Here is a 21222-nt window from a genome sequence, read left to right on the forward strand (position 1 = left end):
TACAGAACTCTCAGAAAATTTTCATTTTTGTGAAATCATTGAGCAAAAAAAAAATATCTAAACACTTTAAGTCTTGGAAAACCATCTTTTTTGTTCGTTTTTTAGTGGCAAAAAAAATGCTCTCACTTAAAGATAATTGAGCATGTGAAAATCATGCATCAAAAAACCCTAAAACGAAAAATCATCACCAGTCAAAACACAACCACAAGAACAAAAACATACTTGAAAATGGGCCAAGTTTGTCAAGCCAATCTTCAACCTCACAATCAGTTTTAGAAAAATAAGCATCAATAGAAGAATATTCACGATCAGGCCACAGATCAACCTTAGGAGTGTAAATGGGTTCACCCTCAGAATCTAATTCTCTACCCCACTTTGGATCTGTTTCAACTGAAAAGCATGCATCATCATAGGAGTCAAAAAACTCATCGTCATAAAACTTAGGGTTCTCTAGAGGAGATTTGGGGATTTTCAGAGGGGAAACATTAGGCGAGTTAGGGTTCTTGAGAGGGGAGGTACTGAGCGATTTAGGATTATTGAGAGGAGAGGTGAGGTAACGAGCAATTTGGGGTTTTCCATGAAGATAGAGCTAGGTAAAACCAAGAAAAACGCAAAAGAGAGATGAAGGAGAAGAACAAGAAACCACGAAGAAGGAAATCAGAGGACAGAGAAGAGCACAAACCCAAATCTACGGTTCTAAGGAAGAGTTAATAATGGAGGAAACCAGAGGACAGAGAAGAACACGAAGAAGAAAATGAAAGGGGATGGGGTGAGGTGGGGTGGGGTGGGGTAGGGTTGGTAGGGTTAGGGTTTAAATTGGAGGGAAGGATTAAGTAGTGTTTATATTAGGTTGGTTTAATTGATTATTTAAGATAAGAGGGGTAAATTAGTTGGGTTTAATGAGGGCATAAATGTAAATATGTTAAGTCAAGTAAGGGCATAAGGGTAAAAATTACATACCAAAAATAAAAATGGAACATTTAGGGTGACTTGACCCTAAAAGGAATGAGACACATAAGCTGAATAGGAGTGAGTATAATAGTTGTGTCGTTTAAGTAGGGAGAATTGTTTTAGTATGGGCTGAGCCAACAAAAATGCATGTATAATCCACTATTTTTTTATTTTTTTATATGAAAACATGCATGTAATTTTTTGATTAGATAATTCACCACCTTTTTTTATATTTATTTCGTAGTTAATGGAAGGGCTCTTAGCGGCGGATAATTATTTTTTATCGCTATTAATGAACATTCTCACTCCATACCTGTTAGAGTATATCATGTGGCCTCAACCATTATATAATTTTTTGGTTAAGGCCTTAGGATATACTATAGTTTAAGCTGATGGTTACGTCTCAGAATGTATTATATACTCTAACACATATTCATTTGTTTAATAGAGCATATAGAAGGAATCTAAAAAGCAACTTGTCCATAAATAACTCTAGTATCAATGTTCAACGTTTCCAAATTTAAAATCAAATTGTTTTTGCAAGAAAGAACAGTTACACTTGCAAGATGTATGAAAACATGATCATGCAAAAAGATCAACTAGCACTACTGACAAAGAATAACTGGATTAACAGGGTTGGTTGTAGCATGTTTAATATGTTTAATTGCACAGTGTTCCGAAAATTTGGTGGTCTTAATTTTAAATCATGTAATATATATTAAGAGTTTAAAAATACAAAATTATTAAAAAAATATAATTTTTGAAATTACACAAATCTTTAAAGAATTTTTTAATTTTTGCTCTGTACTTAATTGGGTATCTTTTAAGCCAAAAATGACAAAGTATGTTATTATCTCTAAGGAAGCAATCAATTTCTCTAGGGCTTGTCTTCATTCAAAGCCTAATTATGAAATAAAAATAAAGTGAATTGAGATGCAAATATCATGTGTGGTGAACTGGTAGTCAAAAGTTAAAGGGTTCTTTCATTAAAATATCAAACTTCTTTTAGTAGGATGTTTCTTAAAACCTTAGCAAGTTATTCATGAAAACACTTTCTATATTTTTTAATTCTTGTAAGTTGTAACTCACCCTTTACACACACACGTTGAGAAAGAGATTATAAAAGTATATTTAAGGTTTTCTTTACCTATTAAGGTGTGCGTGTATTTTCTTATAGCTCGGAGTTAGAAAAGATTTTAATAATCTAACTCAATAATGTTGTCACATAGGACGTAAAATATTATTTGTAAAACTTTAACTTTATTTTAGCTCAATATTTCAATTCAACATTTATTTTTATTAGGTTAATTCTTTTATCAATTAAGAAATAATACAATTAGAATGAATGTTAGTTGCATTACAATAAGGGGTATGACAAATGACTTTTTCATTAACATTTTTGTTGACTTTTTACTTTTGACATTTGAGATTGTTTGGTAAATGATTTTTGGATTCTTTTTTGTTACTCTTGGCTTTTAATTTGTTGATTAGCTAAAATGCCAAAAAAGTGTTGTAAATGGCTTTTTAGCTTGTTGAAAAGCTGGCTTTTATACCAAAATTTAGACAATAACTTTGTTAGCTTTTTTCAATAGCTTTAGACTTGTTTGCCTGCTTTTTTCCTATAATAAACAACCAACAACCATTAATTAAAATACTATGCATCTCACTAAATAGTTGACTTCATGGGTGAAGCTACACCATGGGCCGGCAGAGGCCCAACCCCCTTAGCCGAAAATGTGATCCTTTGTAATTTTGGCTTTGGCCCCTTACATATTATATAATTCAAAAAGTGCATAATTGTAACAAAAATTACTATAGGTAAATAGTTGGGATAACATATTTGTAATCTAACGTTAATGAATCAAACCTAAATTTAAACTATTATCTTTAGTAGACTAATAAATTTAATTAATACTATAATGTCACTACTATTTATCTTTCATAATTTCATATTCATCCTTTTTTAGTATGTGTGTTTATATTTTGCTATCTTAATTCAAATAGTGCTTTTTTTGGAGACTTAGAAGGCAAATCTATGGAGTCAAAAACACTTGGTTTTTTTTAAAAAAAGGGGTAATTATAAGGAAGCTTCAACTATATTTGGTAAATATAATTTTTTGCTATGATTAAAGTTCATTTCAGTCTATATAATTTTAAAATTTTCATGTTTTAATCGAAAATTCTTGTGGCTTAATAGATAGAGCATCTGCATGTGGAGTAGAAGGTTTGGGGTTCGACCCCTACTAGGCGCAGGTATCAGTTGGGGTGTTTCTTGACTGCGTGCATCTCTCTTTATTCCCTCCTTGGGAGAATGAGTATGATATTTTCACTTCTTTTAGGAAAAAGAACCCCCCCTAGCAACGTAATTAATATTTACCAAAATTTTCCATACAGCTGATTTATCAACTAATACTTTTTAACCGTCCAAACTAGCTATAGCAAATAACTCTAACCAATGGTGATTTGCAAAAAAACCTATTTACTTAGCACTTGTCCATTATTTAATTTTCATGAGCCTCAAATTTTAACAAAAAAGAATTTACATGATTTTGATTTGAAGTTTACTTAACTAATATAGTATAGTTTTATTTAGCCCATATAACATCAATTATTCAACCACAAAATTATGATAAATGAATAAATGATGCCTAACTTTTTAACAGTTTTGCTTGGAATTATGCTACGTTTTGTAGGTATGACGTTTTTTTCGTTTCGTTTCAGGTTCAAATCAAAGGTAATAAAGTATTCCAACACCAATAAATTAACATCTAAATTGGATAAGGACATATGGCTGGCGATGTTTCATTAAACATACTCTTATTATCCACATTTTGCCCTAGTTCTTTCCAAAACATATCGTCTTTTCTTAATTGTATAAAATAACAATTTTAAAGTTTACGTCTTGGATTTACGAATTACAGATGTTTTTTTCAAATACAACCACAAAAATATTAAAGTTTACAATGTTCAGAATAATTCATAGGAATTCGTCTATTTTTATAGTTGTCATTTTAGGTTAAGTGGTCAGAATTCTGATTTGGCCTGAAACGCTGTAGATATTGATACTTTGGAGCCTGTAATTCGCAAAAAAAAAAACATTGAGACTGTAATTCTTAAAAGTGCTAAACTTTAAAATTCATCATCATCATACCCAGTGTATCTCGCACATAGAAAAACTATTACCATGGTCTGGGGGAAAAAAAAAGGTGAAAATTCATACCCATAAAAAAGAGCACTGCCAAATAGCCTTTCAACTCGAGAAAAAAGATTTGTTAAATAAAAAGGGTCCAACCAAGTTTAAACCAGTGACCTCTTGATCTGCAGTCAAATGCTCTACCACTGAGCTATGGAGCCATTGTTAAACCTTATAGTTTTAATTCAAAATTTATTCAAAAATATATTTAATATTTTTTAATAATAGTAAAATCAATTAATCAATCTTGTAAATTGTAAACTAAAATGTAAAACAATCCAAGTTAAACATTCGGACGCTTAAAGCTTATTAGTGGAGTTAGTTCATCATATATAAAAAAAAATAAGTGTTTTTTCCGGTTATATATACTACCAATCTAGATTTGCAACTGTTTCATATGGATTCATTTTTTAAAATCTTTGAAGCTCGTGAGTTGGACGAAACCGTCTACATTATTTCATGCGCTATCTTTGACTTAGACTTGACCAAGTTACAAACTTCGTTCGACTTTATTATGTGCCCAATTAATATTTTTGGATCTTAAACCCAAAAAAAATCAATATAATATTCACAAAATCAAAAATTGGAAGAAAATAATTATAAATCCAAGAAAGGAAAAATATTACCCTGCTAAAGATATTAATAATCTCAAATGCTTGAGCTTGTTAGAGTATATAACATATCCTGTGGTCTCAACCATTAGCTTAAGCTTTTGATTGAGTTGGTTCCTTGACAGAGCTTTCTTTTTGTTAGACCAAACCTTATCTTTCAGATTCTTAATCAAAATCAACTTAAAATAATATCTTCCAGAAAATTTTAATATAGAATATAATCATAAAAAGGCAGATTTTACTCTGTATATATAATATAAACACAACTAATTTAAGAAAATTTTATTTTTTAAAACTTATTACAATACACAATCATATTAAAATAATATTATTTCAAAGCTATAAATATGTAGCATGGGTTAGAGGATGATTATTGAGTAGTACTCTATTCAAAATAAATAATTTTTGTCTTTCGTTTAGCAATTATTTAATTAATTATTATTATATTGTGCCGAGCTTAAATAATGGTAAGACTCTTATGGTCATTTGCATTTATTTAAAGTCTAACATCTCTTATTTTATACATCTCAGTTTTTTTATATTATTAATATTAATGACGCATGAATTGATGCCTCTATTTTTAATGGATGTTCGGTTCGGAGGAAAATATTTTTTACGAAATTTAGGGTTTTATTATGAAAATTATTTTTGAATTGTAATTACTCATGGTATTTATTTGGCTTTAATTATTGTGTTTGGTTTAATGGAAAGTCAGTAAACTAATAAGTGAATATTAAAATGTTGAGAAATAAAGAGTAGTAAAATATTGGTTTCTTTTAATTTTGGGGAAAAATGTTTATATAGGGATTACAATAGTTATTGTTTTTACACCCTGGTTTTTCATTAAAATTATTGTCAAATAATCAAAAAATAAAAATTAAAAACAATAGTTATTTCCAAATAATATTTTTTTTCCCAAGCCTAATAAACACTCCTTCTAAATTATGTTTGAATTCGGAGTCAGGCTCAAGAATCTAATACACGTAAACGGGGAGAAGGAATTCATTTATCCTATCAGCATGTTTAAATTGAGGGTAAATTTTTAAGGAGAGAATAAAAGTCAAACTAAAAAAAAAAACCAAGGAGTTAGATTGGAAATTAATAAAATATAATTGTTAGAGAAATAAAAAATTAGTTATAAAGTAATGAGAAATGAATAGAATAACAACTAGTATTCACTATTACTTTTTTTTTTTTTTATTATTTTCACCGCATCTGTACTTAGGGCTATATGCTTGATATGTAATAGATTACAACTTTTATCATTTTATGTCGTATTTGAATTTTAATATTATTTATTAATTACTTTAAATTTGTGTTTTATTCTTGATCTATAATTATATTATAACACAATCATGTTAAATTTTGTTTAGTTCGTCTCGGCGCAAAGATAATTAATATCATTTTTTTACAATTTTTATGCCACACAATTAGTGATATTAATGAAATAGTACATTACTAAATGTATCCGGTTAAATACGACACTTAAGTTGATTAGTATATATAATTGTGAAAGAATTCAATCAAAACTATAATCTTGTAAGAAAAGAAATATAAATTGTTTGATTTTATTAGAATATTAGAATATCTTAGAATAATATCTCTTTGATTTCTTACATATTTTTGTATATCTTTGTGATTATGTAGAATATTAGGAAAATATTTAGTTTCCTAAAGTATAATGGCAATCTTGTATATATAGACATTAATCTTAATGAGAAAGGCAACCCGAGTTAGTCTTACATGGTATCATTATTAGAATATTAGAATATCTTAGAATAATATCTCTTTGATTTCTTGCATATTTTTGTATATCTTTGTGATTATGTAGAATATTAGGAAAATATTTAGTTTCCTAAAGTATAATGGCAATCTTGTATATATTGAAATTAATCTTAATGAGAAAGGCAACCCGAATCATTCTTACAGATTTTACATTTTTACTTACTCTAATACTCTCCAACTTAGAAATAATTATTCACTACAAAAAATCTTAATTTCCATAATATTTAGTTGTACTTTACCGGAAATTTTTTTTTTTTAATATTTGGGTGTTAATACTACTTCATTCATAACGCAGGAATATTATATTTCCTTAGGAATTGTGTGTATTCTATTACAAGTATCTCTGCAGCTTGTTTTAGGCATACGCAGTCATGATCATGGAATTGGTCTTCTTGAAGCATCAATCTTTAATGTCATTGATTTTGGAGCCATTGGAGATGGCCAACATGATGATAATCCTGTATGTTTTTATTTTTATTTTTATTTTTATAAATACTTACATTTTATCATCTGATGAACATAATTTGGGAATAAAAATGAGTTGAATTAATTAATTATATGAAGTAACAATTAGTAATTTTTTAGGTAAATCTTTTTTGTGGGAATAGGATGGCTATGGAGGGGCTAATAGAATTAAATGAAGAAGTTAAATTTTAATATTTCTAGAAAATCATACTCCCTTGCTCCAAAATTTGCTATTTTATACCAATTAAAATGAGATGTTTTTGGATATATTAAAAAAAATTCAAAGGGCCGGAGTGAACATATACATTCCTTAAAACTGCATATAGTTAATTATATTATAATTTTTGCTTTTTTGTTACTAAATATTTATAATTTTAGGTTCTTGTATATAGCTTTACGGATTGTATATATATCATTTCTGATAATTTTATCAACCATTATAATTTTTACTCGTCACAATTTAAGTTAACCCAAATAAAATTAATTCAGTTATTACTTAAAAAAATAATTTTTATTTGTTTTTGGCAGCTAAAAAAGGAATAGAAAAAAAACAATTATTATTGACAAAAACGAAAGTTTTCTGATTTATATAATTCCCCTTTAATTTTTGTTTAATACAAATACCTGTCAACATCAGTAAAACTTATAATTTTCACTAATTAAAACCTATTTTAATATTGTGAAGGACTATTTGAATTTAATGATATATTTTCTCAAATTATAGTTCAATTCTATTTATAATTTCGATGTTGTGATGGTTCATCTCACATCGATAAATTAAAAATGGTATTCACAATTTATAAGTACTTGGAGTCATTCCTCCCACAGCTATATGATTTTGGGACGATATATCCTTATTTTATAAAGTGTGTACATCGTACTTAGTGTTTCCTCGATTATATAGTGAGATTGACAATAAGTCTTATATTATATGTTGCAAAGGCATTTTTGAAAGCATGGGAAGCTGTATGTGGTGCTACAGATGAAACTCCAACCCTTATAATACCTGCGGATAAAACCTTCTTATTGACTCCTATTTCTTTTCATGGTCCTTGCAAATCCACTAGCCTTCATGTTCAGGTAATTATATATTCCAATACTCTTGTTTTATTAACACTTTTTGTTCATGTAATTTATTTCCCCTAATTTCATTATTATAATTAATAACTAATCTTATGTTTGTTTAATTACGGCATACAATAAAAAATAGAATTAATTATATTTTTCATAGATGTTGTAGACGGGATTTGATCTTGTCAAGGGATCATTTTTACCAAAGATTAAATTTTGGTTGAGATGGTGAAGAAAAATTATGGTTTTAATTAATATCATTTCTTTCATGTGGAATTATAATGCATATTATGATGGTGACTTGTATTGTATTTATAATTTTATTCTGTAGAGCTCTTGTGTGTGGGAACATAACGCTCTATATTATAGGAAATCAGAATATATTATAGGAAATCAGAATATTTTGTATTTTAGGAATTATCTTATTTAGTCTTTATTTTTTCTTCCTAGATTAGAACGGTGATTAGTGTATATAAACCACGCTTGTAACTCTTCCAAAAAAAATAATACAAACTGTATTCAGCCATAATCAAAACCTTAAACGTTTTTTCCGTTTTTCATGGTATCAGAGCCAAAGGTTAGTTTCGGGACGATACATTTCTTTCAGCAACATCATCTACCTTTTTTACCCTTACCTGCAATGGAAGACGAAACACAGAACAAAAACCAAAACAACCAGTAACTTATATCAGTTGTACAAATGGAACAAATGTTCCAATACTTTCAACAGCTTACCAAACAGAATAATCCCACAAGTGAACCACAATCAACTTACCTTCGAGTAGCCGAAAAATTAACATACCAAAATTACACCAAATGGTGTAAACTCATTCAGATTGCAATCGAAAGAAGGGAACGTCTCAATCACATCATCGACGCCCCTCCGGAACCCACAGCCTCAAATTACTTACAATGGAAACAACGGGACTCGGTTGTTTTATCATGGATTATAGGCAATATTGACTCAGATCTAGTGAATCAATTTCTTGATTACACTACGGCATGGGATCTCTGGAAAGGGATCGAGACTCTCCTGAGTAGGGGAAGGGACGAGTTACAAATATTTGACCTAAGCAGTAAAGTAGCAAGTCTCAAACAGAACAATGAATCAATTGAAGTGTATTATGGCAAACTCAATACACTGTGGAAGGAAATCGATCGTCGGATGCCAAATCCGATGAAGTGTTCTGAGGACATCACACAATTTAATTCATTTATCCAGAGACAGAAGCTCTATCAGTTCTTGGCTGGCATAAACGAAAATCTGGATAAAGAAAGTCGTGATTTGCTAAATCAAGATCCTTTACCCACAATCAAAATGGCGTACGCCATGATACGTCGAGAACTAGCACGACGTGGTATCATGGGTACCACCTCATCACTAGGAACGAGTCCTTCAGAGATCGGTAAAGGTCTTGCCATCAAAAGCCGGTCAGAAACTTCATTCTGGCATGATAATGGAGATCGGACCCACCTTAAGTGTACTCACTGTGGAGGTACAAAGCACACAAAAGAAGGATGTTTCAAGCTAATATGGTACCCGGAGTGTGGGAAGAACATAAGCACCGGAGAGCCGCCACCAAGGCCACGGTTTCCCGTACCGGCGGCAAGGCTCACCTTGCTACTGAGTTTTTCGACAACCAGCAAACACCTCAAGAGCCCACCGTCGATCTCCATAATCTGACAGGTAATGCAAGTAGTACGGGAAAATAAACCAGCAGTCATGGAAGCAAAGAAGAGTCTGGAAAGGACTCTAATAATGGCGAAAAACAGGAGGAAAGAGAGAAAGCAGGGTCAGGAGAGAGACAGGAGCGGTGGGGTATTACCAAAATTAGCTCTTTTTATAGGGACACTAATAACCCTACTCCCACCCAAATACTCGGATACCCCCACACCTCAACCCACCAAATAAATAAATCCATTCCACCTTAAATAACAATAAGGGATTACTATGTGAGCAAAAAAATTCGACATGGATTTTTGATTGTGAGGCGACTGACACGATGACATATGAACCAACTGATCTCCTCTCTTTCACACATACTCCTCGCCATAAAATTCAAACTGCCAATGGTGAATTTGTTGATGTTACTAAAGCTAGACCAATCGATATTTCCCCGTCTTTACATCTTAAAAATTGTCTTTTAATTCCTAAATTAACTCATGAACTCCTGTCTATTAGTCAGTTAACTAAGGAATTAAATTGTACTGTTCTCATGACATCTAATGGTTGTACTGTGGAGGATGCTCAAATAGGAGCGATCATTGGGCGTGGTACTGAGAGAGGAGGATTATACTATGTGGATGAGGCGGGTCACAAAGGTCATACATCGCTTGCTCATGGATCTTCTAATCACCAACTAAGGATATGGCATAAACGTCTTGGACATCCATCAGTTTGTTATTTGAAACGTCTTGTTCCATCACTTCATAGCTGTAATAATTTTTTGAATTGTGAATCTTGTGCGTTAGCAAAATGTCACAAACATTCGTATTCTCCTAGCTTATCCCGTACTCATAAACCTTTTGTGCTATTGCATTCTGATGTATGGGGCCCAGCTCCTGTTTTCAATTCTTATGGTTTTTCATATTTTGTTCTCTTTGTTGATGATTGCACTCGTATGAGTTGGGTATATGTTTTAAAACACAAATCTGAAGTCTTTGATGTTTTTGTTACCTTCTATAACATGATTGTTACCCAGTTTCACACTCAGCCTCAAATTCTCAGTTCTGATAATGGGGGGAATATGTCAATCTAAACATGAAACAATTTATTAATGATCATGGCCTATACACCAAACTACATGCCCTGATACCCCTCAGCGGAATGGTGTCGCTGAGCGAAAAAACCGAACCCTTCTTGAAATTACTCGCTCCCTCATGTTTGAATCTCGGGTTCCTGCATCATATTGGCTAGAAGCTCTTGCCACTGCTACTTACTTAACCAATCGCCTTCCTACCAAAGCCTTACACTTCCAAACCCCCCTAAACACTCTTAAAACCCACCTTGATGTTCCCTCTTCACATTCTCTTCCCACTCGAGTATTTGGGTGTGTTGTGCATGTTCATCTTCCCACACGAACACGGACCAAGCTTGAACCCCGTGCTGTCAAATGTGTGTTTTTGGGATACGGAACCACCCAAAAAGGGTACAGATGCTTTGATCCCATGTCCATCGGATGTATGTGACTTTAGATTGTGAGTTCTTTGAGGACTCCTACTACTTTTCCCAGCTTCGATCTCAAGGGGAGAACCATAGTGAGGATCTAAGTTGGCTCATATTTCCTAGTAGGATAGACCCAAAAGAGCAAGTAGGTTACACCACCGACACTGCCTCTGAAACGATTGTTCATTCTCCTACTCCTCAGTTCACTCCAGCTCCTGAGCATCTTGACTTTCTTAAATCTCCTGAGGTAATTGGTAATATTTCTCATAATGTAATGATTGATAATGTTACGACTGAAGATGCAGAATCCGATGTTGAAACTAATAATGAACAAAGTACTGAGTTGTCTAACAGGTATGAGTTACCTCCAAGGAGTACAAGGGGTGTTCCTCTAAAAAGATATGATCCAGATTATGAAGCAAAAAGATCTCGATACCCTATAGACCGAAACGATGTTGAATCCTTAGCTCAGACAACATTAGCCTTTAACATCTCTCTGTACTCCAATAAAATACCGAGAAATGTTGAAGAGGCCCTTCAGGATCTTAAGTGGAAGAAAGCAATGGAGGAGGAAATATCGGCCCTGATGGAAAATAAGACTTGGAAAAAATGTGAGCTACCTAAAGGGAAAAAGGCAGTAGGATGCAAATGGGTGTTTACTATCAAATACCATGTAGATGGAACCATCGAACGCTACAAAGCTCGACTAGTAGCAAAGGGGTACACTCAAACATATGGTGTAGACTATTCTGAGACATTCTCACCAGTAGCAAAGATTGATACTATCCGAGTTCTTTTCTCGATTACAGCAAATAAAGATTGGCCCTTACATCAATTCGACGTGAAAAATGCATTCTTACATGGTGAACTAGAAGAAGAAGTGTACATGAAACCTCCCCCAGGGTTCTCGGAAACATACAGTCTAAGAGAAGGGTGTAGACTCAAAAATGCTCTATATGGCCTCAAGCAATCTCCTCGTGCATGGTTTAGGAGGTTTACATTTGCTATGAAGAAGTTCGGGTACAAACAAAGTAATTCAGATCATACACTATTTCTCAAGAAAAGAAAAGATCTGATTACTTGCTTAATCATTTACGTGGATGATATGGTGATCACGGGTGATGATGCAGATGAGATACGGGAATTAAAGGGAAAACTGTCAGGTGAATTTGATATGAAAGACTTCGAAAGTCTAAAATACTTTCTTGGTATTGAGGTTCTACAATCAAAGAGGGGAATTTTCATTAGTCAAAGGAAGTATATCATAGATCTCTTGGCAGAGATTGGCATGCTTGACTGTAAGCCAGCAGACATACCCATCGCAGCAAACCATGGGTTACAAATTATTGCAGGGGAGAAACCGACAGATCAGGATCGTTATAGGAGATTGGTAGGGAAACTCATTTATCTTTCTCACACTAGACCTGATATCGCATATGCAGTTGGTGTCGTCAACAGATTCATGCACAAGCCACAAGTTCAACATATGACTGTTGTAATGCGAATATTGAGGTATCTGAAGAGTACAAGTAGCAGAGGACTCCTGTTTGGTAAAAATGATAATTTGGATCTCCTAGCCTATACAGATGCAGATTGGACTGGTGATAGAGATGACAGAAAATCAACATCAGGGTATTTCACCCTTGTCGGGGGAAATTTGGTCACTTGGAAAAGTAAGAAACAAAAAGTAGTAGCACTGTCTAGTGCAGAAGCAGAATTTCGGGGAACTGCGAAGGGTATCACCGAAGTACTATGGATTAGGAAGCTTCTAGGAGAATTAAACTTTCTACAGAAAGGGCCTTGTAATCTCTTTTGTGATGATAAAGCAGCCATCAGCATCTCCGGTAATCCAGTGCAACATGATCGCACAAAACATGTTGAAATTGATCGGCATTTCATCAAAGAGAAACTCGAGGAAGGGATCATCAATCTTTCGTTTGTTCGTTCAAAGGAACAACTTGCAGATATTCTCACCAAAGCAGTTTCTTCGGAATCATTTGACAGTGCTATATGCAAGTTAGGTCTCGCTGAACCATACGACCTAACTTGAGAGGGAGTATAGGAAATCAGAATATATTATAGAAAATCAGAATATTTTGTAATTTAGGAATTATATTATTTAGTCTTTATTTTTCCTTCCTAGATTAGAACGGTGATTAGTGTATATAAACCATACTTGTAACTCTTCAAAAAAAAATAATACAAACTGTATTCAGCCTTAGTCAAAACCCTAAACGTTTTTTCCATTTTTCATACATAATATGTCTTAAAGCCTCAAATCATAAGTTAGCTTTCATATACTGTTGTTTTTCAAGTGGAATTATTAATCCTAAATATAAAGGAGATTTTATGCCTATACGACTCTCATGTAAGGAGCATAGTATAATATATATATTTTAACGCCTCAATTATAGATCCATAAGCATAACTTTTAGTGATGTTGGTTTTTCTGAAAGATCTCAAAGTAATGTTATGAACTTCGCATATCTTTACCAATTAAAATAATTAGCTTTGACTCAATTGTTAAGAAACAATTCAAACAAAAGAATAAGTTTGTCAAGCAACCAACTCAACTAAAAGTTTAAGTTTATAGTTGAAGCCCCAAGATATGTTATATACTATAACACACCCCCTCACACGAGAGTCTATTGGGCTAGAAGTGTGGATGCAGCACAGGACTTCATCATAGCTGGAGCTAAATATTCCACTTTAAATAAGGGGTGGTTGAGATTTAAACCCATGACCTCTTATCACGTTGGCTTCTGATATTATTGAAGCCTCCGAATATTTTATATACTCCAACACCATTCTCTCAAACTCTCTCAAACACGAGTCGTTGTTATTAGTAATTGTTGTCCTTAATTAATGACAGATAGAAGGAACACTTTGGGCACCGGATAGCCGCGATGCATGGAAAAATTGTGAAGCTAATTCATGGATAGTTTTTAAAGACATTGAAAACCTCATTATAGATGGATCAGGATTGCTTAATGGCAAAGGCTCTACTTGGTGGAATCATGATGATGATCATGATTCCTCTATTCATGATGCTCAAATCGTATGTCTTCTCAATTAAAAGCTAAAATTACTCCTTCGTCTCAGTCAGATTGTTATATTTCTACATAAAAAAACTCTAGATAAAACATAATGTTATAACAACTTGATTGAGACGAAACACTGTTTTATAAACTATAACGGGTCCATATAGTTGTTGGTACTAAAAAGTGGTAATAGAAATGACTTTTGTCGCCTATGATAACAAAATTTTAATCATAAAAAATTTAAAATTTTCTATTAACACCTAACACCACCTTTTTTTCTACAGTATCTAATACTACCTTTTTAAATGGTAATGTATTGAAATAAATTTTATGAAGAAAATAAGATGATTGAAAAATAACGAGTATTAACCATTAAAATTGTCAAGATATTTTCAAACTAAAATTACATTAACTATATATTTCCAGTACCATCATTTAATACCGACTATCAAACAGGTAAGTATTTTTATGTTACATATTGCATTAGTTCATCAACATATATAGACTAATTAAACTCTTGATCATTAATTACAGGATGATGTGTGCGACCATCCCAGGGTAATTACACTTAAAACTCATCTATACCTTTACATAAAGTTATTTAGGAACTGTTCTAATCACCTCATTAATTTTTGTTTTGATTACACATATATTCGATGTATTGTTTTAAAGTGGAGAGAACAATTATTCCTAGAATGTGTTATACAAATTAATGGTTTTTTTCATTCTTTTTTTTTTTTTTTTAAACTTACTTTTGACATTTTGCTTTAAATGGAGTTTAAGTCAACTAAAAATTTTTAGGTTATTATATAAAAGTAAATATTGTTTAACTATTATAGCAAATAATTACCGTTTAGTAGTTAAGACGTGTATAGTTTTCATACTAAAGGCTTGTGATCAAATCTTGTCCCACGTAGTTTTTTTGTTTAGATAACATTTTTGGCCCTCTAAGGCTTTAACCTATAGGCCAAAACTTTAACTTTCTTTGACGAGAAATTATCAAAAATAAATTAATTTTTGTTTAATTCGATGAAAATAAATTCAATTATGTTAATTTTGAATAAGCTTATTTGTTCGGTACAATTGCTGAAAATATACAAAACTACTGGTTATTCTTAATTGCTTGATTTATAAGGAGCTTTGAAGATCTATAAACAATAAATGGTTTTATTTTTAGCAAATATAATAGGTGGGTTTTTTTTTTTTTGAGTTGTTTTTCGCTAATAAACCAAGCCAACATTAAAGTTGAATAGCTAGTTTAACGGCTAGTAAATTAGCGAATACTTTTAGCAGATAGTCAACTCAGTTAATACTTTTGACTAAGCCAATACTTTTAGCTAATATTTTGAGCTAATTTACAGGTTTTAGCAATTCAAAATTGCAATGGGCTTCAATTAAAAGGAATAACAAATAAAGACAGTCCAGGACCCCATTTAGCAATTAATTCTTGCAACAATTCTATTTTATCAAATCTTCAGATAATTGCTCCAGAAACCAGTGAAAACACTGATGGAATTGACATTAGTTATTCAACTCAAGTTCAAATTACTGATTCTAATATTGGAACAGGTTTTTTTTTTATTTCAATTTCATGAATATTGTTTTATTATATGAGTTATGAAAATTTTAAATTAATAATTCAACTTTTAACCCATTTATTGTAAATAATATCACCTTTAAATTCTTTTTTAATAATTCAACCTTTGTATTTAGTCTAATAATCCAACCTTTTCCCATTATTTTGTTATTGTCAACGTTTCCATTTTATATGCTGATAGTGAACTAAGACAAAGATTTGATTATAAGAAAATAATTTAAATTTAGGATAATTTACAGTAAATGGGTAAAAAAATTAAATTATTAATGTTAATTTTTTCTATAAATTTTTCTTTAATATGAATTATTAATCTTTAATCATATAATTAGGTGATGATTGTATAGCAATAGGAGATGGGACATCAAGGATTAATATTACTGGGATTATGTGTGGACCAGGTCACGGAATAAGGTTTGTGATCAATTGTCCCTTTATGATTTGAGATTGCTATTAATCTGATTTTTTTTTTTTAATATCACTATCAGTATTATTTTTGAAGGGATTAAGGAGTAATATTTTTCCTAGCACAATTGAAGTTTATTTTATATTTCCATAGTATTTGAAAGTCTAATTTTCATGTTTTAACATTTCTTTGTTTTTTTTTTTTATGTGTTTAGTGAATTTAGATACACATAAATTATTTATTTATTTATTTATGAAGTATTGGAAGCTTGGGAAAAAATGGAGGAATGGCCAAGGTTGAACAAATTTATGTAAGAAATTGTACTTTTAATGGAAGTTCAAATGGTGCTAGAATCAAGACATGGCAGGTCCATTTTCTAATATTATCAAAAATAATTAATTAATTTATTTGTATTTTCGAAAAGTATGGTTTTATTTTATGTAATTTGTTTACACAGGGTGGATCAGGTTATGCAAGAAATATTAGTTTTGAAGATATCCCTCTTATAGATGTAAAAAACCCAATTATCATTGATCAATATTATTGCTTTGGTCCTGGTGGCTGTCCCAATCAGGTAAAACTTTGTGTAATTTTGATTCTCATCTAATCATTTTTATTCTGAAATATTTTAGGTCAGAAAATTGAACTTTGTCTTAATTAAGAAAACATTTGGAATTTGGATGCATAAACTATTTAAGAAAACTAGTACTACATTTAACATGTTAAAACTCCTATGTTCCATTATTTGAACATTTAGGTTAGAAAATCGGGTTTTGTCTCAAACGAAAATTAAATATCACTTTTTAATATAGGTCTTAGATTTGATTTTTATCTAACAATCTTTTTTCCTTCAGTTATTCTGAAACATTTAGGTCAGAAAAATGATTTTTGTATTGATTAATAAGCAAGTATCACTTGTTAGAAAATGTTATGGCTGTTCGATTCTCATTTAATTTACTCAGTTTTCTTAGTCTAACCTGTTATAAAAAAACATTTAGGATAAAAAGTTCTCATATGTGATTAAAATCTAAAATTCGACTAATTAAATAAGTCATAAAACTAGTACTCCCTCCTATTCAACTTATGTGTCCCATTTTCTTTTATGGTCAAGTCACCTTAATTGTCCCATTTCTATTTTTGGTATGTGTTTCGGTAATGAAACGAGGAAGTGGAAAACACTTGAAATATCGTTAGTAGAAGCGTTATCAGGAGCGGCGATTCGTGGAAGGAAGCGACCTGAATTCCTGCAACACAAAGCGTTAGCCTTGTCCGGGGGTGATCTCCAGGAAAACCCCTCCGACGCTCAAGTTAGAACAAAGATGTGAGATCTAATGAACAAAATGATTATAGACTGAATGCAAGAGCAGAGATATTTGGGTTGAGATGACTTGTATGTGGGTAGACTAATGAAATGTAGTGTGAGTAGAGATATTAAGAGGGTTATTTTTTAGATGATCCCTTCCTCTTTGATGGTTGTCCCTATTTATAATGGTGAAGAAGGAAGTTATTTCAGAGAGGAGGTTGAATATCATGGAAGTAGTGGGCAGTTACCAGCCTTGGAAGAAGGAGAACCAAGTAATGAGGGATGAATGGGAAGTTGGGTCAATCTGGAGGTTACTTTCCTGGAGGGAGTTATGGTATTTTGAGGGTCACTTGCTCATGGGCCAACTAAGGAATTTGGAGAATTCAAGAAAAGTCCATTGAATAAAAAGTCATGGTCAATATAAAAGGTAAAAGGGTATTATGGTAATATGACATTAATAATTTAAATAAATAAATAAATTAGATAAGTGATACCATGACAGTATGGATTTTTGACTTTTATGCCCTTAGTAACTTTATCTTATTTTCAATTATACCCTCCATTACCCATACTAATTTTCCTCCCTTACATTAAAAAACCCATAATACCACTCTCTTTCCTACCCTTAGGGTCCCACGTTTGACTCTCCTTAAAATCCGTAAAAAGTCAAATGGGACTCCTAAGTTGAATAGGAGGGAGTATTATTTAACACTCATTTCAAAAAAATATTATTTAACACCTATATATTTTTCTCTTTCAAAGTCATTCATCTATTTTTTATTAATGTAATATTTAATCAATATATCACATATATTAGCTACTCAAATTAATATATCTTAGTTTAATGAATATGATACATAATAATACTTCTATTAGATACTCAAATATACACGCTCCTTTTGCCTTATAATTAATTTTTCTTTTGTTTTTCACTTCATCCAATATAATTATTCAATCGGACAACCTTTAATATCTTTAACTAAAAAAAATTGTTTGACTATGTTAAACATATACAATATAAATAATACTATATAAATTAAAACTAATTGATTAATATTGTAAAAAAAAATAGGAATTTAGTATTAGAAGGGAGCTAGGGTGTACTCCCTCTGTCCCATTGAATTTGCATAATTTTTCATTTTGGTCCGTCCCATTTAATTTGCATCATTTCTATTTTTGGATAATGACCCACCACTTTCTTTTAATCTCATCCCTACATTTTAACTTTCTTTCAATTTCATCCACATGATTTACTCTTTCTCTTCATTTATTATCATTTTTTTTAAAAATTTACCCACTTTCTCTTTGATGCAATTCAAAGAGAACACATGAGTATTAATTAATATTAGACAGGAGCTAGGGCGTATAAATTAATGACATATTTTGTATGATAAAAATGAAAGTTGATCATATACTTATAGAATTATAATTATTTTGGGTTATTTTACTTTTTTTATATAATTTCTATTTTTAATAATGACTCGCCATTTTTTTACTTACATCCATTCATTTTAACTCTTTTTTAATTTTATTTACATAACTCTTTATTTATTACCAAATATTTACATTTTTTTTGAAAATAATTTGTTTTCTCTTTGATACCATTTTAAAGGGTCATGCCAAGAAGTCAAATCAACCATAACTAATGTTGAAGCCCTAATACATGTTATATATTTCATTATATCATGTTCACTCATACGAAAACCCTTAGGTACCTCATGCTTGTCATTAAGAATTACACTTGAAAAAAAGGTAGATGAGATTCAAATCCGTAACATTGATTTTTGGTACCTTATCAAGAAAATAATTCGATTAAAAGGTAACAAATGGATACACTATATATTCTATCATATTCAAGTCTCAAATCCCACCTACGTGAGATCAGAGCTATTTAATTTATAAGTTATCGGGATAATGAAATATTGTTGTAATGTAATTTTAATTTCTTTTCCTTTTTTTTTTCTCTTGACATACGAAAGAAATCGGCCGTGGAGATTAAAAGCGTGACATATAAAGGCTTCCATGGAAGTTCATCAAGCATGGCGGCTATAACTCTAAATTGCAGCAGTTCGATACCCTGCACCAGCATTTTAATGGAAAATATTAACATTACTTCTTCAAATCCTTCGGTTAATCAAACCATTGCGTTTTGTGAAAATGCCCAAGGAAAACAAGATTTTGTTTCACCTCAAGTCTCATGTCTAACTCATTAATATATTCATCATTTTGTTCTATTTTTCAAGTTTTAATGAAATTAAGTTTGTGGAATTGAAATGATTAAAAAGAGGAAAATTTGATTTCAAAGGTATGACTTTGTCTCTTCCGATTTAAAAGGTTCAAACTTTCATTTATTTTTGGGAAATTATAAATGGTGCCCTTGTACTATTGAAAAATTACAATGGTACCGAACTGCATTTCAGTGGTACCCCCCAATTATATGGTAATTACAACCGTGACCTTAATGATGAATTTTCCGTTAAATGTCCGTTAAATTTGAAATTTAACCTAACCATGGTTAGTTTCTTCATCTTCTTCCCTTTTCTCTTTCATAGCTGCTCTTCTTCCATGGCAGCTCTTCTTCCATGGTTAGTATGGAATTAGTCTTTGAATCTTTGCATTTGAAATACACTTACAAAACCCCACAATTCCTTCTAATTCAGTGTAATCCTAATTCCAGTACAAGCTCTTTCTCGGCATTAAATTTCTGAAAATTAGCTAATTTCTCGGCATTAAATTCAGTGTAATCCTTCCATGGGGTTGCTAATTCCTCAAAAAAAATGTGAAATTGTAAAACATGAACCCTAATTTAGTTCATGCCATTTTTGGGTAAATTCTTTGTCTTTCTTTTAATCTGTATTTTTTCACTTTTGGGTAAATTGCAGCAATTTGAGTTCAGCTCTTCAATTTTCATAGTGAATACCCAAGAATAAATAGACAAATTAGGATAAACTAAGAACCTAAAAATTAAAAAGTGCAGAAAAATGTAAAAATTAAACCCCAAATAATTATATAAATTAAACCCATAAAATTGCTAAAATTGAAACCCAGAAATTGAATAACATTAAAAAATAAAAAATATCAAAATTTCAACAAAAGTTGCATAAATTAAATGATAAAATATCAAAGAGTCGTCGACAAACCCACCGTCGATCGGTCTCCTTCTTCACCATCAGATGTCAAGCTAATATGGAACACCAATAATCTTCAACGGTCAAATTAGAAAATGGAAGAAAAGTTGGGTCTCAATCCCTCCTTCATCATCTTCAAACAATTCAAATAAAATATTTAAAAAAGTGGGCAAAATAATTACCATATTTGGTTCAATTGTTCAATCCCTATATATTTGCTCAATATAAATTGCAAATTCATTCATACCGAAATGTTGAATATTGAAATTCGATAAATCGAAAAAAATTCCAGATTATAAATGCAAAAGCCTTAAGCCTTTTCTAATTTCATTTTTTTCTTTTTCGAAAAATGGAAGCTTTTGGTCTTTCCATTTATTCTTGGGTATTCACTATGGAAATTGAAGAACTGAACTCAAATTCCTGCAATTTGTAATTCCATACTAACCATGGAAGAAGAGCTGCCATGGAAGAAGAGCAGCCATGAAAGAGAAAAGGGAAGAAGATGAAG

General features: G+C 31.3%; 1 protein-coding gene across 1 annotated transcript; it reads left to right on the forward strand.

The window, feature by feature from the left end:
- Positions 1–1785: 1785 nt before the first annotated feature.
- Positions 1786–19799, forward strand: LOC130802477 (probable polygalacturonase At3g15720). Its single transcript, XM_057666495.1, has 11 exons — positions 1786–1793; positions 3673–3685; positions 6890–7000; positions 7948–8085; positions 14115–14256; positions 15643–15852; positions 16210–16291; positions 16542–16650; positions 16741–16857; positions 17781–17978; positions 19566–19799. The coding sequence occupies exons 1-11, from the start codon at positions 1786–1788 to the stop codon at positions 19797–19799; spliced, it is 1362 nt and encodes a 453-aa protein (XP_057522478.1).
- Positions 19800–21222: the final 1423 nt, after the last annotated feature.

Source organism: Amaranthus tricolor, chromosome 16 (assembly GCF_026212465.1).
Source record: "Amaranthus tricolor cultivar Red isolate AtriRed21 chromosome 16, ASM2621246v1, whole genome shotgun sequence".
In the NCBI taxonomy this organism is placed as follows: domain Eukaryota; kingdom Viridiplantae; phylum Streptophyta; class Magnoliopsida; order Caryophyllales; family Amaranthaceae; genus Amaranthus; species Amaranthus tricolor.

Bases quoted from the DNA above. Each gene is read 5' to 3' on its own strand.
- LOC130802477 (XM_057666495.1), top strand. The intron at 8,086-14,114 runs GTAATTATATAT...AATTAATGACAG, and splicing joins CCACTAGCCTTCATGTTCAG to ATAGAAGGAACACTTTGGGC. The intron at 16,858-17,780 runs GTAAAACTTTGT...ATAATGGTGAAG, and splicing joins CTGGTGGCTGTCCCAATCAG to AAGGAAGTTATTTCAGAGAG.